The following is a 23,287-nucleotide window of genomic DNA, read 5'->3' as shown; positions in this document are numbered from 1 at the left end:
AAATAGCAGCAGGATGTAATTATTCTCATGAAAATTAAATCATTGGTTCAGTAAATCCACTTTAAATATATTTATGTTCCTTCCAGTTATTAAGGTTTATCCTCTTGAAATTTTTAAAATTTTGATTTTGGACGGAGTCAAAGAAGTCAAATTGTTGTGGGAGGTCAGGGACCCCAAACAGAGGGACCGGCTGGAGCCACAGCAAAGGAACATAAATTGTGAAGATTTCATTTTAATATGGACATATATCAGTTCCCAAAATTAATACTTTTATAATTTCTTATGCCTGTCTTTACTGCAGTCTCTGAACATAAATTGTGAAGATTTTATTTTAATATGGACATTTATAAGTTCCCCAAATTAATACTTTTATAATTTCTTATGCCTGTCTTTAATCTCTTAATCCTGTTATCTTCATAAGCTGAGAATGTATGTCACCTCAGGACCACTATTGTGTTAAACTGTACAAATTGATTGTAAAACATGTGTGTTTGAACAATATGAAATCAGTGCACCTTGAAAAAGAACAGAATAACAGTGATTTTCAGGGAACAAGGGAAGACAACCATAAGGTCTGACTGCCTGCGGGGTCAGGCAGAATAGAGCCATACGTTTCTTCTTACAGAGAGCCTATAAACGGACCTGCAAGTAGGGAAGATATCACTGAATTCTTTTCCTAGCAAGGAATATTAATAATTAAGACCCTGGGAAAGGAATGCATTCCTGGGGGGAAGTCTATAAATGGCTGGCCTGGGAGTGTCTGTCTTATGCGGTTGAGATAAGGACTGAAATACACCCTGGTCTCCTGCAGTACTCTCAGGCTTATTAGGGTGGGGAAAAACCCCACCTTGGTGAATTTGAGGTCAGACCGGTTCTCTGCTCTCGAACCCTGTTTTCTGTTGTTTAAGATGTTTATCAAGACAATACTTGCACAGCTGAACATAGACCCTTATCAGGAGTTTTTGATTTTGCCCTTTGCCTTATGATCTTTATTGGCTTCAGAAGCATGTGATCTTTGTTCTCCTTTTTGCCCTTTGACACATGTGATCTTTGTGACCTACTCCCTATTCGTATACCCCCTCCCCTTTTAAAGTCCTTAATAAAAACCTGATGGTTTTGCGGCTCAGGTGGGCATCACGGTCCTACCGATATGTGATGTCACCCCTGGAGGCCCAGCTGTAAAATTCCTCTCTTTGTACTCTTTCTCTTTATTTCTCAGCTGGCTGACACTTAGGGAAAATAGAAAGAACCTTTGTTGAAATATTGGGGGTGGGTCCCCCGATATCAAATAAATAGAGGAACCAAGTATTTGATAACTTATTCTCTGAACCAAATATTTGCATCACTCTATATTGGCTAGTCAGTGGTCAGTTAAGAATTTATCTGTGTGTCTACTGTGTACAGAGTTCAGAGGGGCATATAAAATAATTGAGACATATAAAAGAAATAGAAAAAATAAGTAGAAGATGTATTGACTAGATTGCAAACTAGTTAAAATATTGGGATTTATATGTGTGTAGTGTGACTATAAAGTAGAAATAAATGTTTATGGTTTGTGGAACTAGGTCCTGTTATCTCACACGTCAAGTGCTATACAAATGCTAGTTGTTACCATTATAAAACTCAATCATAAAGAATTGTTAAAACTGTTGTGAATGTAAATTCCTATAGTGTATTAAAAAGTACTAATTATAAATTTTATTGTGAGATACACATATAAACAAATCTAGAATATGCATTATAGAATATATATATGGAATTTATCAAGAATTTATATATAGAATATATAAACTTAGAATATAAATTTAGGATTTATGTATGTATTTAGAATGACACACAAGTGCTTACTTGCTTCCACGTAAAAATAAAATGAAAATCTTTATGTTAAAAAAATTGAGAAAAGTCCCCACCCATATGCTCTATTTTAGCTGCATCCTAAAACTTTTCATATTATGGGGTACCTGTTCTGTGACCTTATCAAATACATCACCACTGTGTGATTGCATTAGCTCTCATTTCCTTCTCTGTAGAGGAGACCTCTCAGAGGGTATCCTGTGTCACAGAACAAGGGGGCCAAGATTCCTTGAAAGTTCTCTTCCTGAAGTACTGTTTGGAGATTGCATGGCCAAAATGACAGGTTGTTAGCTGAATTTAGTACAAATGACTTAGGCCCAGTTTCTCCACTGGAAGTTGATTAGTGATTATCAAATAATCAGATTGTAAAATCAATTTTTGTCTCAATTGCTTAGGTAAAGTTGCAGTTCTTAAATTTGTGCCTAAGAATCATGTAGAGAGCTTGTTAGAAACACAAATTCCAGGCTCTGCATTTTAAAACAAGTAGCTCCTCTTTCTGCTTCTGTCCTTGTTCCCCTGCTGTCTGCTCTCCAGAGCAGCCAGAGCAGACCTGTTAAAACACAAGTCAGGTCATGTCACTCCTCTGCTGAAAACACTAATCGCTTCCTATCTCTTTCAATGGAGAAAACAGTCTTCGTCATGACCTATGAGGACTTTTGTGATCTGCCCTTATATTTCTTATCTTCACATGCCCAGCCTTATTGGCCCCTTTGCTGTTCCTTGAAATTCCTGACTCAGGGTCTTTGCACATGCTTCCACTATTGTCTAGGATGCTTTTCCCTCAGATATCTGCATGACTTATATTTTCACTTTCCATCTTTACTCAAAAGTTACCTTCCCAGGAGCTCTCCCTTGGTTACCCTATCTGCATTTTTAACTCCCTTTCAACATTTAATACCCTCTTCCTGCTTTGAATTTATCTTAGGCATTTACCATTAACATATCATATCCTTTACTTACCTGTTGTCTATCTTTTGTCCACTCCAACTAGAAACTAAGTTCCAGAAAAGTAGGAGTTTTTGTCTTGTTTGCTCACTACTGTATCCCCAGTGCCTAGAACACATAGCAAATATTCCATGAATGAATTGAATGGGGTAGCACTGCATGTGTGTGATCAAAGGAGCATATTTTGAGAAACACGGGCAAAATATTGTCACGTCACAGTCATAAAACATTCATTGATTGCCTTCTCTATACAACGTACTGTGCTAAATAAAAATTGGTTATTTTTCCAGATTTAGCTTAGGTACTGCTCCAAAATTTTATTTCATATTGACTTTAGAACGTAGCAACAGAATTAGTTCGTTTGTTGATTCAAGTTTTGTATTCTTGTCGCTATTGAGTGAAGGAGGTCCATTATAGTTAGATGAGGCTGCTTACTTGCAAAGAAATATCCTCATTCTGCCCCTCTCATAAATATATTTTGTCAAATTGGCAAATCAATTCAGTACACCTTTCCCGAATGCGGGCTATTGGTAAGGCAGGATTTTACGTGATCAGTGACTTCCTGCTGCTTTCAAGTGAGGTGATTTTGGTCCCTTGCATTGATTTTAACCAAATTAGACATAGTGGAGAGCCCAAAATAAAAATAGTTCAAATGTCACTGGAATGGGAAGAGAAAATTGTTTGCATTTGAAAGCGAGCCTTTGCTGTGATATTTAAACATTGCTGTACCCTTCGTTAAATATGCATGTTCCTTTCCAATGATTCTACTACCTAGCAATGGATGCCAGTGTTCTAGCTATTAAGAAAGCAAGTCTGGGCTGGGCGCGGTGGCTCAAGCCTGTAATCCCAGCACTTTGGGAGGCCGAGGCGGGCGGATCACGAGGTCAGGAGATCGAGACCATCCTGGCTAACACGGTGAAACCTCGTCTCTACTAAAAATACAAAAAATTAGCCGGGCGTGTTGGCGGGCGCCTGTAGTCCCAGCTACTCGGGAGGCTGAGGCAGGAGAATGGCGTGAACCCGGGAGGCGGAGCTTGCAGTGAGCCGAGATCGCGCCACTGCACTCCAGCCTGGGGGACAAAGAAAGACTCCGTCTCAAAAAAAAAAAAAAAGAAAGCAAGTCTGTGGCTTTATTGCATTTAAGGAATGTCTTGAAGGTTAGGAACATAATAGAATATTTGCATAATAAATCAAGCAAGTAAATATTACGTCAGAGGAAAATTGGTTTCGCCAGTTAGCCATTTCCTTTCTCATGGGTCAGCCTCTCAATATTTTAGGTTAATTTTTACAGTTGAAACTGTTTGCATTATAGGAAATCTGAATGGCCTAAAGGGAAATGTGTTCTTGTGTACATATTAAATTGACTTAGGACACTGAACTTTTTTCCCTCTATAAATGACGAGTCTAAAATAGTCTAATATTAGACTATTTTGCCAAGATTTTCCATAGTATATCTTTATTCGATTGAATTTCATTACAATTTAAGGCTCCAACGTTTGGAATGGATTCTCAAAAAAGCAAGTCTCTGGTGGTGATTGTAGACTCTAACTGTACTACCCCTAGGGCTCGTTCTGTACACAGGACCTATTGCTAAAGCAATTGATTGGTCCTTAACTTGTGTTCCATAACCATTTTCTTCTTTTTAAACTTTCGTGTTTCGGGTCATGCATGCTTCCAATGCCAATGTTTAAAAGAATGCCATTGCTTGTAAATTGTTCTGTATAGGACGTACAAAGAAAAAGATGGCTGTGTGAAAGGCATCCTTCTGAGTCTACACTCTGAGGGTGAGGGCTCATTCCACAGGTTGTGGAGGAATTAATGGCTAATCGAGGAGCAATTAAAGGGGTGTCTTAGAGCCCTGCTTCTCAAACTTTTCCACCAGAGAATCCTTAAACGTATACAGTTGTCCCTCAGTATTCATTGAGATTGGTTCGAAGACCCCCTGCAGATACCAAAGTCCTCAGATGTTCAAGTCTCTGATATAAACTGGCATAGTATTTGCATGTAACCTACACATATCCTTCCATTTTATTTATTTGTTTATTTATTTAGAGACGGAGTCTCGCTCTGTCACCCAGGCTGGAGTGTGGTGGTGCAATCTTGGCTCACTACAACCTTTGCCTCCCTGTTTCAAGCCATTCTCCCACTTCAGCCTCCCAAGTAGCTGAGACTACAGGCACTGGTCACTATGCCTGGCTAAGTTTTTTGTATTTTCAGTAGACGCGAGGTTTCACCATGTTGGTCAGGCTAGTCTCAAACTCCTGACCTCAAATGATCCACCCGTGTCAGCCTGCCAAAGTGCTGGGATTATAGGCATGAGCCACTGTGCCTGGCTCTTTTATATGCTGTAAATCAGTAGTCCCCAACTGTTTTTAACACCAGGGACCAGTTCCATAGAAGACAATTTTTCCAGGTCAGGGGTGGGAGGGATGGTTTTGGGATGAAACTGCACCACCACAGATCATCAGACATTAGATTCTCATAAGGAAAGCACAACCTAGATCCCTCGCATGCGCAGTTCACAATAGGGTTCGTGCTCCTTCGAGAGTCTAATGCCAGTGTTGATTTGACAGGAGGTGGAGCGGAAGCAGTAATGCTTGCTCGCCCTTTGCTCACCTCCTGCTATGCAGCCTGGTTCCTAACAGGCCACAGACTAGTACTGGTCCATGGCCCAGGGGTTGGGGACCCCTGCTTTAAATCATCTCTAGGTTAATATGTAGTACAATATAGTACAATGTAAATGCTATGTAAGTAGTTGTTATTCTGTGTTGTTTAGGGAGTAATTAACAAGAAAAAAAGTCTGTACATGTTCAGTACAGATGCTTTTTTTCCCAAATATTTTTGATCCATAGTTGGTTGAATCTACAGATGCAGAACCCATGGATATGGAGGGCCAACTATGTGAGAGAAAGGAACCTGTGTCTTCAGAATTCTAAGGGCTAGAGTAGAAAGGCCTGCTTTAAGCCTAATGCGCTTTAAATTTTCTGAAGTTCCGATTTTATTTTTAAAATTATGAGAATTTTCAATTTGACTGCATAATATAATGACTTGCTTTACTCTAATAATAGCATCTTCTTCCTCTCATATCTGAGTAAAATTGATGCTCTAGGAAGATAAAGCATATTTATCCTGGGGCTTTGAATATCTATTGATACTCTGGAGTTGTAGAAGGGGCAGGGGGAAGGAACAAAGAGAAGGGTTCTTAGAAGCAGAATTTTTGATAAAAATTAGAAGGGCAAATATTAGTAGAGCTGCTTGGCACAAATAAAATAATACAGTTGTATAGGTATAATAAACAACAAGCCTGTATTTGACGTTCTCTTTTGTAAGGGCAGATAATAAAAATGAAAAGGGGTAAGTAAATCAGCAGTAAGGCACAGTTATCTAGGAGAAAAGCATAAGTTATATATGAAATACTGAGAAGGAAAGCAAATTTAAAGATAATGCAAACATTTATTCTGCCTGTGAGCAAAACAGGATTTGGGCAGGCTCAGCGTGGTCTGCTATATTCGTCTTAGAAGATATCCTTGCTCCCCTAAAAGAAAATCTTCCTTTCAATTCATTATAGTTCATTATCAGTTCATTATAGGAAAATTAGGAAATACAGAGAAACAAACAAATAAATCTTGTATGTGACTAATTTTCAACTGTAGAAGTTTTTTTGTGGTTTCTCCTTTTGATTTCACACTTAGAAAGTTTTCCCCTCACCAAAAGATATAAAGATAAAAGATTTAAGTATAAAAAATAAATGCATTAGAAGAAAATATAGGTAACTATATTTTCCAGTATAGTTTATATTTTCTCGTATAGTTAATTTCTGATTTCTAATATAGTTAATTTTTTTTTTTTTTGAGATGGAGTTTCGCTCTCGTCGGCCAGGCTGGAGTGCAATGGTGTGATCTTGACTCACTGCAACCTCCACCTCCCGGGTTCAAGCGATTCTCCTGCCTCAGCCTCCTGAGTAGCTGGAATTACAGGCATGAGCCACCATGCCAGGCTAATTTTGTATTTTTAGTAGAGATGGGGTTTCTCTATGTTGGTCAGGCTGGTCTCGAACTCCCGACCTCAGGTGATCAGCCTGCCTTGGCCTCCCAAAGTGCTGAGATTACAGGCATAAGCCACTGCAACCGGCCCTAATATAGTGAATTTTTAACTATATTTTCTAATATAGTTCGAAGTATTAGTAATTAGTTATAGTTACCTATGATTATCTAATTATATAATTACCTAGCTATATAATTACCCAATATAGTTACCTATATTTATATATTTAGATATCTATAGATAACTATATTGTATTAGGTAATTATGTAGTTGTCTATATTTTCTTCTAATGCATTTTTCTTATACTTAAATCTTTAATACTCCTGGAGCTTTAATTTTGGTATAAAATGTGAGGTAGAGATCTGCCGTTTTAATTTTCCAAATAATGAGTCAGTTGTCAAATATTTATTGGCTAATCCATTTTTCTCTTGACAATTTAAAATGTCACTAGTCATAAACTAAATTCTTATATATATTGTGGTCTGTTTCGGGCTTTGTGTTTTGTTAAATTGATCCATCTGTTTATTTTAAGCTAGTAATATACTTTAAGAATTACTGTAGCTATACAGTTTATTTTATATCTGATTAAACAAGACTCCATCTCCCCTCTCCTCTCATGCTTCTTTTTCACAGTTTCTTGGCTAGTCTAGTAACATTCAAATTTCCAAATAAACTTTTGAATCACTCTGTCCAATTTTAAAAAGACAAATGGTATTTTGATGGGTTTTGTACTAAATTTATAAAGAAGTTGGGAACTACTTTTCTAAATAGCCTTAACGTCCTTTCAAAAACATTTGCTCAAAGCTCTTATGAATTAGGCTGCCAAATTATTTATTAATAGTAATATCAGTGTTTATTTCAGAAAGATTTTAAAGGAATTCATTGAGATCTTAGCAGAAGATAGGGTAATTGGAACTCAATGGCATAAAAGGCCACCTGTGTCCCTTTAAATAGAAAAACTTTTTATTTAAAATAATAAGCCTAGAACTTTATACAACTGCTTTTGTTCCTACAATGTAGAAAATCAAATTGCTCAACAGAGCTACTGCTACATTTATGAGGTTGGTGCAAAAGTAATTGCAGTTTTTGCCATTATAATAGCATTTCTGAGTCCTCCTCAAGGCACAGAGTCAAGCAATCCTCAGTCATGTTCAAACCAATAAGCAAAATAGAAGCCAGTCTCTCATTGAAAATCATTTATTTCAAGGATATATAATATCAGCTAACTTCCTTTGTAAGATACTGTTGATCATCAATGGTTGGAAGAATTTAACAATACAGAAAAGAAAGAAAAAGGTGAATTCTGGAAAAAATAGGGTAGGAAAAAAATTTCTGAATAGAACAGCCTCCACTCATTAATGAGTGACTATAGCAAAAGGGCAAGTCCAAGATTCTAACTTTCATGATGAATTTTTTGACTGTGCTTATGTGAGATCTCTCTATATACTTGAGGGAAGGGCAGGGCATTGAAAAGGGAGAGGTCAATAAGTTTTGCTCACTTCACCATTTAGCTCACACCCAGTCCTGTGCATCATCATATTAAATTTGAAGGGAAAACGTCCTCTTACAAATAAAAATAAACACTTTTAGGGTAAAAACTTCAGATTGCTTGGTTCCGCAAGAAGGAACTGCAGGATGAGTGGGATGTGTAGATTTTCTACTAAATAATAAAGTAACTCAGCTAGGTTAGTACGTGGAAGCTGCTGAAGAACTTCAGAATGGTAACACAGAAGCTAGGAGGACATTGGCAGATGATAGTAGAAAGGCTTAATTACAGTTCTGCCTGATAGCCACGAGATAAAGACCTGCAGAAGTCCCCAACATTCTTTTGATATTTTGAAATGGCAGGCAAGAGCAGAGTTCACAGAAGAATCATAAGTCCCTGAGGAAAGGGTTTGAAAATAAATACAAAATTTAACTGTTATCAGAAAAATTATGTTGGCCTACCTGTGATGAGGATAGGTAGAAAGATTTCGTTCGATGAATTGGATTTAAATTTTGGCAAAGGCCAAAGCTTCAATTTAATGCCAGTCTAGGAAGTATAGGATTAAAGAAAGGTTGAAATTTACATACAATGACTAGAACAACAAATACAAAAGAATGGAAATAAGTAGCAGGCAGCAGGAAGAGCAGCTGACAATTAACCTAGGAAAGAACTGTGATGTTGAATCTTGGCAATTCCCACTCCACTAATGAGAAAAATAAATTAAATAAGAAAAAGTTTTTATGTGTAACAAATCTCTTAAGAGCACAATGATATTACAGATTTATTTAAATTGAATCCATGTTGTTACCTGTGACAGAAAAGAGGCAGCTGTTTTTATCCCTATTTTGTTGGTTAAGAAACTAGTTTCTATTTATTAAAGAAAACTAGGAAAAGCTGAGGTTGCTGAGATATTTTCATCTTTCTCTTTTAAAATTATCCCAGAGTTGCGGTTAGCTGGACTATATTATCGCTATAGCTCCACTAAGTGCAGTTATTTCCCAATATGTCCAATTACTCTAAGTTACCAGAGGGATATACCTTGAAAGCACTTTTGGATTTGTCTAACCTGTAGGAAGAGAGAACGCTAGAGGTGTTATGGTATTTATAACACATCTTTTCTTTTTCACATAGCAATTTGGTTTTGTTAGGGGAATTGCTTTGGCTTTAGAAGCCAATCAAAAAATATCTTTGTACTTAACACTGGTTAGAAGGATCCAATAGCCAAGTAAATAATGAGTTGAGGCTGGGGAATAAAGGTCTTTACAAGTCATAAATGAATAAAAATCTATATTACTGTAATGTATTTTACAAGCCTTTTAATCTCAGAGGGGGGGAGTAAAGAAGTTAGATAAATTCCTTCAGTTGTTGCCAGAGAAATATATAATGGAAACAAGAGCATCGGAATGGGGATGACTTAGAGAGAACCCTGGAATGACTAAGTTAGGAAATAACTTCCTTAGTTTATTTCCCATTAAAAAAACCAAAAACCCCAAATTGGTTATGACAAAACACCTTGAACATCTGATTAAACTATTGTGAATTTAAGTATGTAAAAAGCTTTAGAAACATGAGGGACTTTAACTAACATTACACTTTTTATATTTCCAGGAATTCAAAAAAAATTAAAATTTTAGATACTTAAATCAGTGCTTATATAAGATACAAATGTCACCCAGATAATATAAAACTAATTTATATCTTAAATCTTTGATCTTTTATCTTTACCTGCTATGATACTAAAGAGTAAAAATAATATTAAACAAGTGAAAAATAACCTACAAACACCTTAATTTGATTTTCAAATATATTATGTGAATCCAAAATATCTGAGACAGGTCTCTGTCAATTTAGGTTTATTTTGCCAGGGTTAAGGACGTATCCCTGACACAGCCTCAGGAAGTCCTGAGAGGTGCCCCAGGTGGGTGGGGATACAGTCTGCTTTTATGTATTTTAAGGAGACATGAGACATCAGTTAATATGTGTAAGATGGGCTGGGTGCAGTGACTCACACCTGTAATCCCAGCACTTTGGGAGGCAGAGGCGGGCAGATCACTTGAGCCCAGGATTTCGAGGCCAGCCTGGGCAACACAGTGAAACCCCTTCTCTACCAAAAAATTAAAAAATTAGCCGAGCATGATGGTGCATGCCTGTAGTCCCAGCTACTCAGGAGGCTAAGGCAGGAGAATTTCTTGAACCCAGGAGGTAGAGGTTACAGTGAGCCGAGACTGCACCACTGTACTCCAGCCTGGTGACAGAGCAAGACTGTGTCTTAAACACACAAACAAACAAAATGTGTAAGATGTGCATTGGTTTGGTCTGGTAAGGTGAGACAACTCCAGGTTAGAAGCAGGTAAGAGACAAAAGGTTGCATTCTTTTGAGTCCTTGATCGGCCTTCCACTGAATACACAATTTAGTCTGGCTCAGTGAATCTGCATTTTCACATAAACAGTAGGGGGAGAGGAAGCAATCAGATATGCATTTGTCTCAGCTGAGCCTCAGAGGGATGACTTTGAAATAGAATGGGATGCAGGTTTGCCTTAAGCAGTTCCCAGGTTGACTTTTCACTTTAGCTTAGTGATTTTGGAGTCCCAAGATTTATTTATTTTCCTTTCACATTTCCACCGTTTTCTTTTTAAAATCTTTTGGAGAAAGCATTTTAGAAGAGAAATGAGTCTAGTCTCAGGTTTTTTCTGATCTCTCACGGCTAGTATGGTTCATTCCTAGATGGGTAGGTCCCACATTATGAGGAAAGCTTATTTTTAGCAGGTTGTGAAGTCTCATGTCCTATGAAGAGAAAACGGGGAGGAAGAGAGAAAACAAAAACAGAACAATCCTGGTAAATCAATATAGGCCACATTACTTTGAAGTGGCTTATGTATGTAAATAGGTTGCTGTTATTTTCTTCTAAAGCTTAAGTTGTCTAGCTTCAGTTTGCCAGGCTTTAAAGAAAGCACAGCTTAGTTTTCAGTGATTTCAACATAGGAAAAATAGGGAAAAAAGGGAAAAGAAAGAACAAAAATTAAATTAAAAACATTATTTTAGAGGCTTGTAGCCTGGAAAAACTTTAGAATTCAGTCCAAACTGTAGAAAATAATAAAAATTGAAAAATGTTAGGCAAGACTAGAATCTAATAACAGGTGTACTATAGCTCATTTTGAAACATAGTTTTTCTCTCTCCAGTCTCCCATTTTTATTAAAAACAAATCATAATAGGACTGATTTGTTTGCAAAAATAAGCTTTAGTCTTATGCTTGGCCTGACTATTTGTACAAAGGGCAGCAAGGATAATTATTTTTCAAATAGGCTTTTAAAATTGGCTTTGATGAAACTCAAGGAATCTCAGATAAGAATTTTTTTTTTTTTTTTTTTTTTAGCTGAGCCCAGCCATGAGTTTGTATCCTCAAATACCTATGATTTGTGTAATTTCCTCTCCTCTTGAGGTCCCAAGATAACTTGGGCCTCCTAGGCCTGTTAGAATGTGACGTTCTTTACTTACCACAGGTTAGGAGCCCTATACAGGGACTGTGAGGACATGGTATGAGGCCAGTTTTCCCCAAAGGGCTTTTATTGGCTCTATGGGTTAAGCTTGATTCCTTAAAGGAAAGCATGCTATTCTACTCAAAGCCTTGGAAAAACAACCAGTTTCTCCAATTGTGTCCTGTTGCAAAAGAAAACATTCTTATTGCACTTACACATATAACTATATTGCCATAAGTTAAGAAAACTCACAAATAGTTTCCAAATTCTGGAGAAATCAGGCAGAGAGAAATATGCTCCAAATTTTGTTTACAGGAGTGTACTTTACTCAATTGTTAAAAGCTGTAGATAGCTTAAAAGAAGTTTTCTTCACTCTGAAAAACAAAACAAAAGATCAGCAACATTTTAAGCAAAAGGTCAAAAAGATTACTTCAGTCTTCTTTTAACTCAGTCCACGCAGTTAACTCTGGTCCTGTTTGATATTCATGAACATTTCAGCTCTCTGAGAGTCCTGAAAGTTTTTCCTTTATTCTAATGTCACAATTTCCAAAGTTATTTAAAAACTTGCATTCAAGAGCACCTATCAAAGTCCTACAGCTGATTATAAACCACCTTTTGAAGAGGAGCAAAACAAGAGAAGTCTTAGGACAGCCATTATTAAAACCACATTTTACTAGCAATTTGTTACTTCTGTGGCATACAACAATTTTACATAATAATTCTTAATAACATACACTAAGTCATATTAGAATTATAGGAGTTTCCCATAATTTTGGAACACATACCAATAACATTTATACAAATATAGGCCAAAGAAAACCAAACACCATTTCCTATTTGACAATGCTTCCTGTATGATTTCTATACCAATAAGCCAAATATGTCTCTTTTGGACTTCTGGGGACTAATAGTAAAAAATTAATGAGGATACAAGTTAGAATTTGACTTTAGAAAGTGTGTCAAATATAAAAAGTTTAAAACACTTGATATGAAATAGGATCACAGGTCATTGCAAAATAAGTCATTCATTTAACCAAAGTGATAACATAAAGACTTCAAACACAGGTGAAAACCTTTATTCTTTGAGAGAAAAGACTTAATTTCCTGAATAATAAGCCCTAATAAAGACAGCATGAGGCCAATTAAACCTCTCTTTCAAAATCTTGAAAACAATCCATACAATGCCTGATTTTTTAATCATCTTGACAATAAGATATAATTTCTATAAACCTTGTTTATTATTTGTTAAATTTGAATCTAATTTTTAGAAAATGTTTACTTTGCAAAGTCAGTAATTTTTTATTTCTTAAATTTTTCATGCCATCTTTCTCTACTATATTTATTTTAAATAGCTTTGCTTGCTGATTGGGCAAAGGCTATTTTCCAGGCTAGCAAATGCTGTGCCTACAACAAATTAGCTTTTAAAAATCAAATTATACTGATTGCATGTTTAGAAGTAGAATATTAAGTAACTTATTTTACTACTAAAAATAGTTCAGAAGAGAAGTAATTGAAATAAAGTCATTATTGTGCCACTCTAGGCCCCAGATTTTAAATTTCAGTGCTTCTAATATTAGCCTAGAGATCAATACAATGCATGTTTCAGTCTTATGGGTAAGATATAGAAGCTACAGTGAGACATCTTTCAAAACTTGTAAATAATATTGTCCTTTGAGTGTTGAACCATGAAATCGTCCCAGAGTGAGGGATGTCCTGATTGATACTACAAAGCATTTTACTTATAGAAAAGTATCTTTAATATATATTTTTACTTACAAAAAGCAGTTTAGTTTTAGAAAGCAATTAATATGCAAAGCCAGGAAGTATTAGCATACTTAAAGGCAAGGTTTAGATTCACCTAAAGAAAAAAAATTAAAAACTCATATCCAGAAGACATGCTATATGGTGAAAAGAAGAGGATGTAGAGTAGGCACAACTGTGTCCTTTTAATAAACCACCTAATGGAAGGAGTCTTGGCTAATGGACTTCCCCTTAGGGAGGTTTGTGGCAGATTTTCTAAAACCTGAAGAATTCTTCAAGCAAAGGAGGCTGGAGAATTAGAGACACTAGGCAGCTGGAAGAGGCTTGGGGCAGAGAGGGAGACACCAGGGAAAGTTTGGGGAAAACAGGACTTGTGGGTATCTGAACCACCAAAGACAAGGAAGGGAAGTGGGTGAACTGAGCCAGAAGAGGAAAGCAGAACCAGATCATCAGCCTAACCAAGTTTATGTGTTATCCTAAAGGGCTTTAGCAGACAGGCTGATAGTGTTATGCGTAAGTGCTATGTAAGTATTAGCTATCATTATATTGCTGATAGTTTTTTTTTTTTTTTTTTTTTTTTTTTGAGACGGAGTCTCGCTCTGTCACCCAGGCTGGAGTGCAGTGGCGCGATCTCGGCTCACTGCAAGCTCCGGCTCCCGGGTTCACGCCATTCTCCTGCCTCAGCCTCCCGAGTAGCTGGGACTACAGGCGCCCGCCAACACGCCCGGCTAATTTTTTGTATTTTTAGTAGAGACGGGGTTTCACCGTGTTAGCCAGGATGGTCTCGATCTCCTGACCTCGTGATCCGCCCGCCTCGGCCTCCCAAAGTGCTGGGATTACAGGCTTGAGCCACTGCGCCCGGCCTTGCTGATAGTTTTACATTCTTCTCATTTGACATCATATTCTAAGCATGTTCCATATAATTAAACATTTCTTAGAAACCTTTTTTTTTAAAAGTTAAATGGCTGCATGATATCTCAGGCATGATATTTAGCAATTCTATCATTGGAAATTTAAGGTACTTTCATTTCTTGGTATTTAAAATAACCAGTGAAGAAGATGTCTATAAGTTTTAGATCTCATCTTTGATGGTTTCCTTGGGAATTTCTTGTTGAAGTGGAATTACAGGGTAGGAACATTTGACACTTTTAAGTATGCACCAGTTTACACTCCATCGTGCTACACCATTGACCAAGAAAAATTACTTTTTATCCTCACCTAATTGAGAGATGAAAAATGGTTTATCACCTTTCAAATTTACATTTCTTTCTGACTAGCAAGATTAAATCTTTTTCATGTTTATTAGCCATTTTATCTTTTCTGTCACTTTCTTCACTCACTAAAAGGTGTTAATGTCCTACATGTTGATATGTAAGATCTTTACATATTAGACATGCATCATTTGCTCTAAATATTTTTTGCTAGTTGGTTTTCAATCTTGTCTTTTGCTACCCAGTTTTAAAGAAGTTTTCTATCTTACCCTTTAATTCATTAATACACTCAACTAATATTGATTGAACAACTATGTGCAAGGCATTTTTATGACACATCATTAATGAACAAAATAATCAAAAGTTTCTTGGAATGTGGTACTTAAATTTTAGTGAGATAGACAATAACTGATAAGCATGATAAATAGGTAAATTATATTAGTTAATAAGTGCTTTGGGGGGAAAAATGGAGGACAGAAGGGGTTGGTGATGGGGATATGGAGGCTGCAATTTTAAATAATGCTTTGGGTAGGTCTTATAGAGAAGATGACTTTTGAGGAAGGACTTGGAAAAAAGAGAGTTATTGTGCAGATTATCTGGAAGAAGAGCATCGTAGACAGAGTGAATAGTCTGTGCAAAAGTCCCAAGGGCTGGAACATGCCTGAAATGTTTAATCAAAGAGGTTGGAGTGAACCAAAGAATGAAGTAGAAAAAAATGAAGTCAGAGAGGTTAATGGTGTGTGTATGAAATCATGTAGGCCACTGTATAAGACTTGGGTGAATGGAGGGTTCTGGGCAGAGGGCATGATTCAACCTATTTTTAAACAATAGCTCTTTGAAGGTTGTGCTGAAAACAGAATAGTGGTAGCAGTGAAGACAGTGAGAAGTGGTCTGATTCTGGATGTATTTTTAAAGTATAGTCAACAAGGATTTCTGATGGATTGGATGTAAGGTGAGAGAAAAGAGAGTCATCAAGGACCAGAGGACTGGACTGTGGATTTAGCAACATGGAGGTAATTAGTAATGGTGAAGTAGCAGGGAGTAAAAAAGAATGGTGTCCTGGAAGCCAAGGAAATAACTGGATCAACTGCTGCTAAGAAATCAAATAAGATGAGAATGAACTGGACTGTGCATTTAGCAACACTGAGGTCATAAGTAATGTCTGTGATTTCTTCCACTGTTTTTTACATATTTATGTTATTTTCTATTGGTGAAATGATACATTAATTATTTCTACGATCATTCAACTTTCCTAATACTATTCATTGAATAATCCATTTCTTTGCTATGTTTGTTTAGACTAACTTCCGATCAGCAAAGATCCATATTCCTTCACCTTTGCTCATTTTGGACTCATATAGAGTGAGTGAATGGGATTGTGGCACAACTGTGTCCTTTTAATAAACCACATCTAAATCAGTTATAATGGCAAAGCCTTAAGGTTGGGCAAGTTACTATGATTGGCTTTAATGTAGTTTATGCATAGGAGAGGGACAGTCACACTTCTGTTAAGTCACTCAGAAATTGTTACCTTCTTATCAAATGTGTAGTTATTTTCCTCATGGAAGCATGGAGGAAAAAAGGTAAGCATGAAAATCAATTTTTTTGTTACTGAATTATTTCCCTTATTTGACTTTCAGAAGGAAATACTCAAAAACCACTTCAAAATAATTCTCACTCATACACATAGCATTTTCAGGACTTCATATTTTCAATATTGCTACAAAAATTATTTTTAAGTGCAAATTTTTATAAGTGAAACGATGTCATAATTTCAAATAATTATTTCATTTTGTTCTGTGTATCTGCAGGCAAGTCAAATGGAGAAACCAAAGCCCTCAATTCAAATGCAGCATCAAATGCAACAAATGAAATATACTATGAAGCTGATGATATAATTCAAGAAAAAACAATGGATGCAACACAAATCCATATTGCTTATTAACTAAAAATTCTGTGTTTTAAATGCTTACTGGAGAGATGGGGCAATAAAAATAAAGTGTGCATTTGAAACAGTTTGTAATATTGCTTTTCAAAAATTCATCACTCACAAAGCAAGACACAGCTGCATTTTTGATCATTCAGTTACTTTATTAAACGCACATTAAGGTTTTATTGGTTTTCCTTTGTATAAATTTACTTTTATTTGCTAGTTAAGATGTTTCTGTATCACATGAGATTATGCTAATTATTCAGGAGAAATTAAAGAATTTAATAACAAGATAAGCAATCCTATCTCAGTGAAGAACAATGAGAAGTTTATGTCACATTACCAGCATTTCTCAACTTTTTGATACTTACAGGCAGTTATTCTTATGAGACGGTACCGGATAGGTAAATGTCGGGGGAACTGTCTTATAAACTAGAGGTGACTTGTTCTTAAGTCTCTTAGAAGTCAACCCACATCTTTTTAGATTTTTCTGGGCACAAACAATATATTCAGTAACAAAAAAATCACAATGTATAATCTGTACAATAAATATTTTGTTTCAAGAGATAAGCATAACAAAAAATCCTTTGCTGATATATTTCCTAAATAATCTGTATAATGAAAGCTACAAAACAAATGAGTTCTCTGGTCCCACCTAATGCTATCACATTAATACCACCTAGAAATCTAGAAATAAAACTAATTTCTGCAAATTATAATTTTTAAAGATTTTTATTCATAAGTGTGGTTTCTATTATAACACAGACCTGGTTTTGTAATAGAATTCAACAGAAAAAAAAAAGGAAATTATTTTAAGTAGCTCTACTGAGCATATCTACTACGTCCTGTAAAGTTTTTGTAGTCAGAAAACTAGCATTTCAGACGAGATCTGGCGTATTTAGGGTGGTATGGCCATAGCCAAAAACTAGCATTTCAAAATGTGCTGAATACAGCTTCTCTGGTCTGATATATAAAAAAGAACACCTTGTTTTTCTTGGGCATGCAAAGCTCAGGGTTACAAACTTTTCGTCATTAGCCTGTCAAAATTTCTACCAAGAACTAAGGTTATCTTCTAGACGAGAACTAAGAGAAGTTTCTGTGATGATGGAAATGTTCTTTCTATATCTGCACCAATATGGTAGCCACCAGTCACATGTGGCTACTGAGCACTTAAAATGTGGCTAATGCAACCGAAAAAATAAAATTTTTCATTTATTTAATTTAAATAACCCTATGTGGCTATACTGGCACCATAGTTCCAGATCACTATTGCAACAACCTACTGCCAAAGTTGAACTTCACATTCAAAAAGACAATTTTGCAAATGTTTAAATATTAAAATTGCTTAAAGTATATGTTGTTTGAAAATTAAGACTTTCCATTATAAAAATGACATTTTACACGGCCATAAAAACAAAGAATTTTCACTTATTTTTTGTGAAAGTTCATAAAGCTTTTATGGGTGCTTCTTGATCTTTGATACAACTTTGATTTTAAAGTATCCCAGAAAATCTGCTATCTTGATATACAGTAATTTAATAATATTGCCATATTGTCTTAGGTGAAAATCTAGGTTGAGAAAAATTTAGTTAAGGCACCGGCACCATTCTACTTTTGTTGCTCATGGGCAAAAACTATAAATGGCACAAGAAGCAGGAAACAGACAGAGCTAGCAAAATGCTCACTGCCCCAACTCCTCCCAATTTGTGGGAAAGGGATAGTGGAGTCAGGCATGACTGGATGCATCATGGGTTGTGCTCTAGAAGAGGCACCCCAATTCTCTGCCACTCTACCTATTTTTAGAGGAGTTGGGAGGAGATATTGAGATCAGAAGACTGGCCTTCGCAACTGGGATTGTCACACTGGCATAAGAAACCTACTGTTCCTGGGCACCCAATGTCCAGGAAGTTTTGGTCTCAGCACTAGGATCAGCTGGAGTCCTTGAAGCACTCCCTGCTGAGCTAGCTTATCACTAGGTTACCTGAGGTAGAACCACAGGGCTCATCCAGTGGACCAACTGGTGTGTCTCTCTGTAACTCTGAAGCAGTTGTGCTTCACAGGTTAAGCCAAATTTTAAAAGCAAGGAGCCTTATTAAATTAAAGCACATTTTGTACATTGAAAAATATTCTAAATGGTTTATTTGGACCTAACAAATATTAAAATAGTGATAGAATTTAAGTCAGTCAAAAATAACCTAAAATACAATTAAGAACAAAACACATCTCAAAGTATGTACATGTACATATAACTCTTGGGATGGGTCTAATAAAGAATACAGTAGCTTTGTGTGTTTTTAGATGATTTAGGTTACTGTGTAATTTTTGGAAATAATAATGAGGCCATAGAAAGAAATGAGTCTAATAATAGAGCCTAAAATAATCAAATTATATTTTACATAGCCTTCTAATGAAAGCAATTTCATCTTTTAAAAATGGTGGGATTAATCGGATTATGAAATTGATAAAACCAAACCCCAATAAAAGTCATTTCCTTCCTTAAAATCTTTTCTTTTTTTTTGAGATAGAGTCTCGCTCTGTCGCCCAGGCTGGAGTACAGTGGTGTGATCTCAGCTTACTGCAACTTCCACCTCCTGGGTTCAAGTGATTCTCCTGCCTCAGACTCCAGAGTAGCTGGGAGTACAGGTGCCTGTCACCACGTCCGGCTAATTTTTGTATTTTTAGTAGAGACAGGGTTTCGCCAAGTTGGCCAGGCTGGTCTTGAACTCCTGACCTCAGGTGATCCACCCGCCTCGGCCTCCCAAAGTGCTGACGTTACAGGCGTGAGCCACTGTGCCTGGCCCCACTTAAAACTCTTTAATGGTGTCTCATTGCTTACAGATTATAGTTCAAGCTCCCAAACACGGAACACACGACTCCTTCCTCTTGTTCCTAAGAACTTAAAATGGTAGTCTCAATTCTTACCACTTCCTGCCTCGCCTATGATACACCAGCAACACCAGATTGCTTGTGATTCTTGACAAACACGTAACACAGCTTGTTCTACATCTGGTGTTTGTTCACAGTACCCAATCTGTCAGGAACTGCCATAACCCTCATTCTTATCCTTAATTAAAGTGCAATTCAATCACCATTTTCTCTAGGTAGCCTCTTCTAATTTATCCATACTACGTTAGTTACCCCTGAGTTTCTATAAACTCATGTTCATGTCAATTACTGCACTAATTATATAACGGTGTATGCTCTGGTGTTTCTCCTACCAAACTACACTGTGAAGTCCTTCAGGGAGGCAAATGTGTCTTACTTATCTGTGTATCCCCAGTACTTAGCACAGTGTTTGCCATGTTAGGTACTCAATAAATATTTGCTGAAGAAAGGATTCAATGGCATTTTTATCAACATTATTAACAACTCTTCAGCCTAGTTTACTCTGAAGGTAAACTAGGGTTATATAATTTTAGATAGAGTTGTAAATCCAAACACATATAGTTGTTTTACTTCTCATTTATTGTTGTTTTGACCTCAGAGAACCAAAGATGTAAATGGAGATGTATATTAAGTATGAAGAAATAGGTATACCTCTGAGAAATATCAGCCAACATATGATATGCAAAAAAAAAGGGGGAAATTGTGTGGTGAGAAGGTCCATCAACCCAAAAATAACGGCCATAAAGTGCCAGATAATCTAGTTCCAGATGCAAACCTAAATACAAATTCTGTCTGCATTTGGTGAAAATGACATGCATTAGGTTGTAAGAATATGAACCAAATATCAATTATCTGCTTGAAGAAGTTGAACGTGTTTAACTGTTATATTAATAAATTCAACCTTTGCTATTATAGAATGTTGTTTATAATAATTTCTAAAATGAATATTGCTTGAATTTTAAAATATTGATAATTACATATATTAAACCTAGAAGTGATTTCAGAGATAATCCGGTACAATATTTTATAGACGAAAGACACCAAGGCCCAGGGAAACTAAGTGACTTTGCTCAAGATCATACAGGTAGTTAGAATGACCAGGACTGTTTTACTGCTAAATTCAGTTTTCCTTCTGGTACATACTGCCTGGGAGGGAATTTCATTAATTTTCTTCTAAAACGTATTCATGAGATTTGCATCCAATCTCAATAATAATATCATTTTAGAAGAAAATTACTTCAATGAAAATAAATTTTTATTCAATTTCATAAACTATGCTAAAATTATGGGAAATTTACTTAGGAATACCAAGATAATTTCTGGGGGGAAAATTAATGATCATTAAAATATTTTAATTTGCATACTACATTAGTTAACGAGGACTGACTTTTGCTCTTCTCAATCATTATTGTGTCACCATTCAGAAACCTAATGAGCCAATTTATAATCTCTACAATTAACAGTAATAAAACAAGTAATTAACTATTTCACTACAATTACTATCATTTTTAACTATCTTACTCAATGGAATGAGGTCATTGCCTTTGTAGCATTTTCTAATTATTTTTTAATATTTTATTTTACTATTATTTTTTCAAGGCTAGTCAAGTCACGCAGTGGGAGTAGAGAAACACCACTGCACTTGGGCCAGCCTCATTTTTAAAAAAGCTTTATATTAAAAACCGATTTTTAAAATCTTGATAATCGAAGAACTGTATTTTCAAAAAACTAGCAGCAAAAGCAAAACAAATCCCTAAAAACCTACTGGCTCTGTATTTTTTCTCTCAGTAACTGACTGACCTATTTAAACAAAAGCATTTCCTTTTGAGAGGCCCAAATGACAAAATTAGGTTATGGAAAGGCTGAAAGCGTGAGAGCTCTCATGGCTGCAATGCTATTACAGAAGAGGGCTGTGGATACAGCTTCCCTAGAATTTAAGCATGGGCAAGCATATGTTAAGAGGAGTTATAAGGCTCCCTGGGTCTTACTGAGGGTGTCCACATTGGGTGCTGGGTGAAACAAGAATCAGTAAACCTTTCTAGCCTGTGAGGTTAAGTATACTTAGCTGATTTCACTATCATGAATTTACCTGCAGCCGTATCTGTAGGTTATCAATTTGAAAATTTCTAAGTGCACCATAGTGAGGTATTTGCAATCTTTGGTGCTGTGCCATGACATTGGTTGATGTTTGATGCTTCTACAACGTAAGCATTTACTTTAGTGGACATAAGGGATACCTAAGTATTAAGCAAAGTAACACTGATCAATGTGAAAATAGAAATTTAAAAAACATATCTACTAATATGTGTTTGAAAATGCTTACCCATATAAAATTTCCATTATTATATAAAGGCTTTCACGATGCAACTCCCTGGCTCTTAAATTTTAGAAAGTACAGAATAAAATTCTTAATTCTTTTTTTGACACTGCTCTTGAGGTTGCCACTAAAGTAAAAGAGAGAAACACTCCAAACTGGTCATTTATGAAAACCTAAGTTCAGTGTGAAACTGGCTTTAAAACTACAAATTATGTCAGACAAAATAAATATATATGCTCACATTTATAAAATTTTCCACAGTACTCATAGAAACAAGCTTCATAAAATTTACATACTGAATACATAAAAATCAGTTCTAATAAAGATTTAGCTATCTTCCTAAATAAAAATTTCTGTGTTTGAGGTATCACTGTAAGACATGCCAATATGGCACATTTGTAAAACAACCCAGGAGTCTATCCTAAAAATCATGACCAACTCAGCATCATCTCTGCAGACTTACTAACAGGCTGAACTAATCTCTTTATACAAGAAATATTTTAATTATTACAAAAACAAAGGAGGCAAGTACTAGAAATTCTGCATTTCATAGAAGAGTAAAACTTTGTTAAGAGATACTTTCACGATCATCTACCTGCAGACACCATTCATTTAAAAAGTCCTAGTCAAGACCATTAAGCAGCTGCATCTTCTATGACATTGAAAAAAAAATCCCTAGAGATTTAAAATACTGAAGAATTTCACTATCTTTAAAAGATATTATATTTTAATATATAAAGCTATTAAATTTCTCTGTGTCAAGAGCAAAACATTACCCCTTACCTTGCTTCATCATTGGAAGGTGGACACCTGATTTAGCAATACTTATTAACTGCTAGATAGATGACCCGTGTTGACGGCAGTGAAGCCATTTTACAATCAACTTATGAAGTAGTAACACTAGCCAAACACACAGAGACACAAATACCAAAAATGAGGTGTTTAGTATACACAAATAGCTATACTTGGGGCATGGCTATCAAGTAACAAGACTGATTTAATACTTTACAGTTATAGCACATTAAAAATATATTGCCAGAGGGATAATGGTCCCAAATACGAAAAATGTCTATATGGAAAAGGCTGTGATTTATTGCAAAGCATAATATATAGCAAATTCCAAGGAAGGGCAAACACGTTTTAAAAACAAATTTTTAAATTTAATGGCTTAAGCCAAAGTCTCAGTTACTTTCTGGACAATTCAGAACTATTAGGGGTAGAAGAATGCTTTTCCTTTTTTCTCTTCTTTTTTTCCTTTTTGTGATGTTTCCCTTTTTTTGATTTACTCTTTTTTTCTTTTTTCTTTTCTTTCTTCTGATATTTTTGTTTCTTTTGTTTTGAAGTGTCCTCTTCAGTGGAACTGGATGAGTAAGAC

General features: G+C 35.9%; 2 protein-coding genes across 5 annotated transcripts in view; one reads left to right on the top strand and one right to left on the bottom strand.

Annotated features, from left to right (window-relative positions):
• The window catches only part of SHISAL2B (shisa like 2B), a 22,249-nt gene extending 5,395 nt beyond the window's left edge, over positions 1 to 16,854 (top strand). The window contains exon 3 of the mRNA XM_055252139.2: positions 16,591 to 16,854. Coding sequence (XP_055108114.1) covers positions 16,591 to 16,724 — 134 coding nt within the window. The 3' untranslated portion in view covers positions 16,725 to 16,854. The remainder of the gene's footprint in view (positions 1 to 16,590) is intronic.
• SREK1IP1 (SREK1 interacting protein 1) overlaps positions 16,850 to 23,287 on the bottom strand; it is a 52,107-nt gene continuing 45,669 nt past the window's right edge. For all 4 annotated transcript variants that reach the window (XM_063623271.1, XM_063623272.1, XM_055252142.2 and 1 more), the window contains one exon: positions 16,850 to 23,287. In XM_063623271.1, the coding sequence (XP_063479341.1) occupies positions 23,098 to 23,287 (190 nt within the window). In that variant the 3' untranslated portion in view covers positions 16,850 to 23,097.

The sequence above is a fragment of the Symphalangus syndactylus genome, chromosome 18 (assembly GCF_028878055.3).
Source record: "Symphalangus syndactylus isolate Jambi chromosome 18, NHGRI_mSymSyn1-v2.1_pri, whole genome shotgun sequence".
NCBI classification, from domain to species: domain Eukaryota; kingdom Metazoa; phylum Chordata; class Mammalia; order Primates; family Hylobatidae; genus Symphalangus; species Symphalangus syndactylus.
This window is presented reverse-complemented; position numbering and strand designations above follow the sequence as displayed.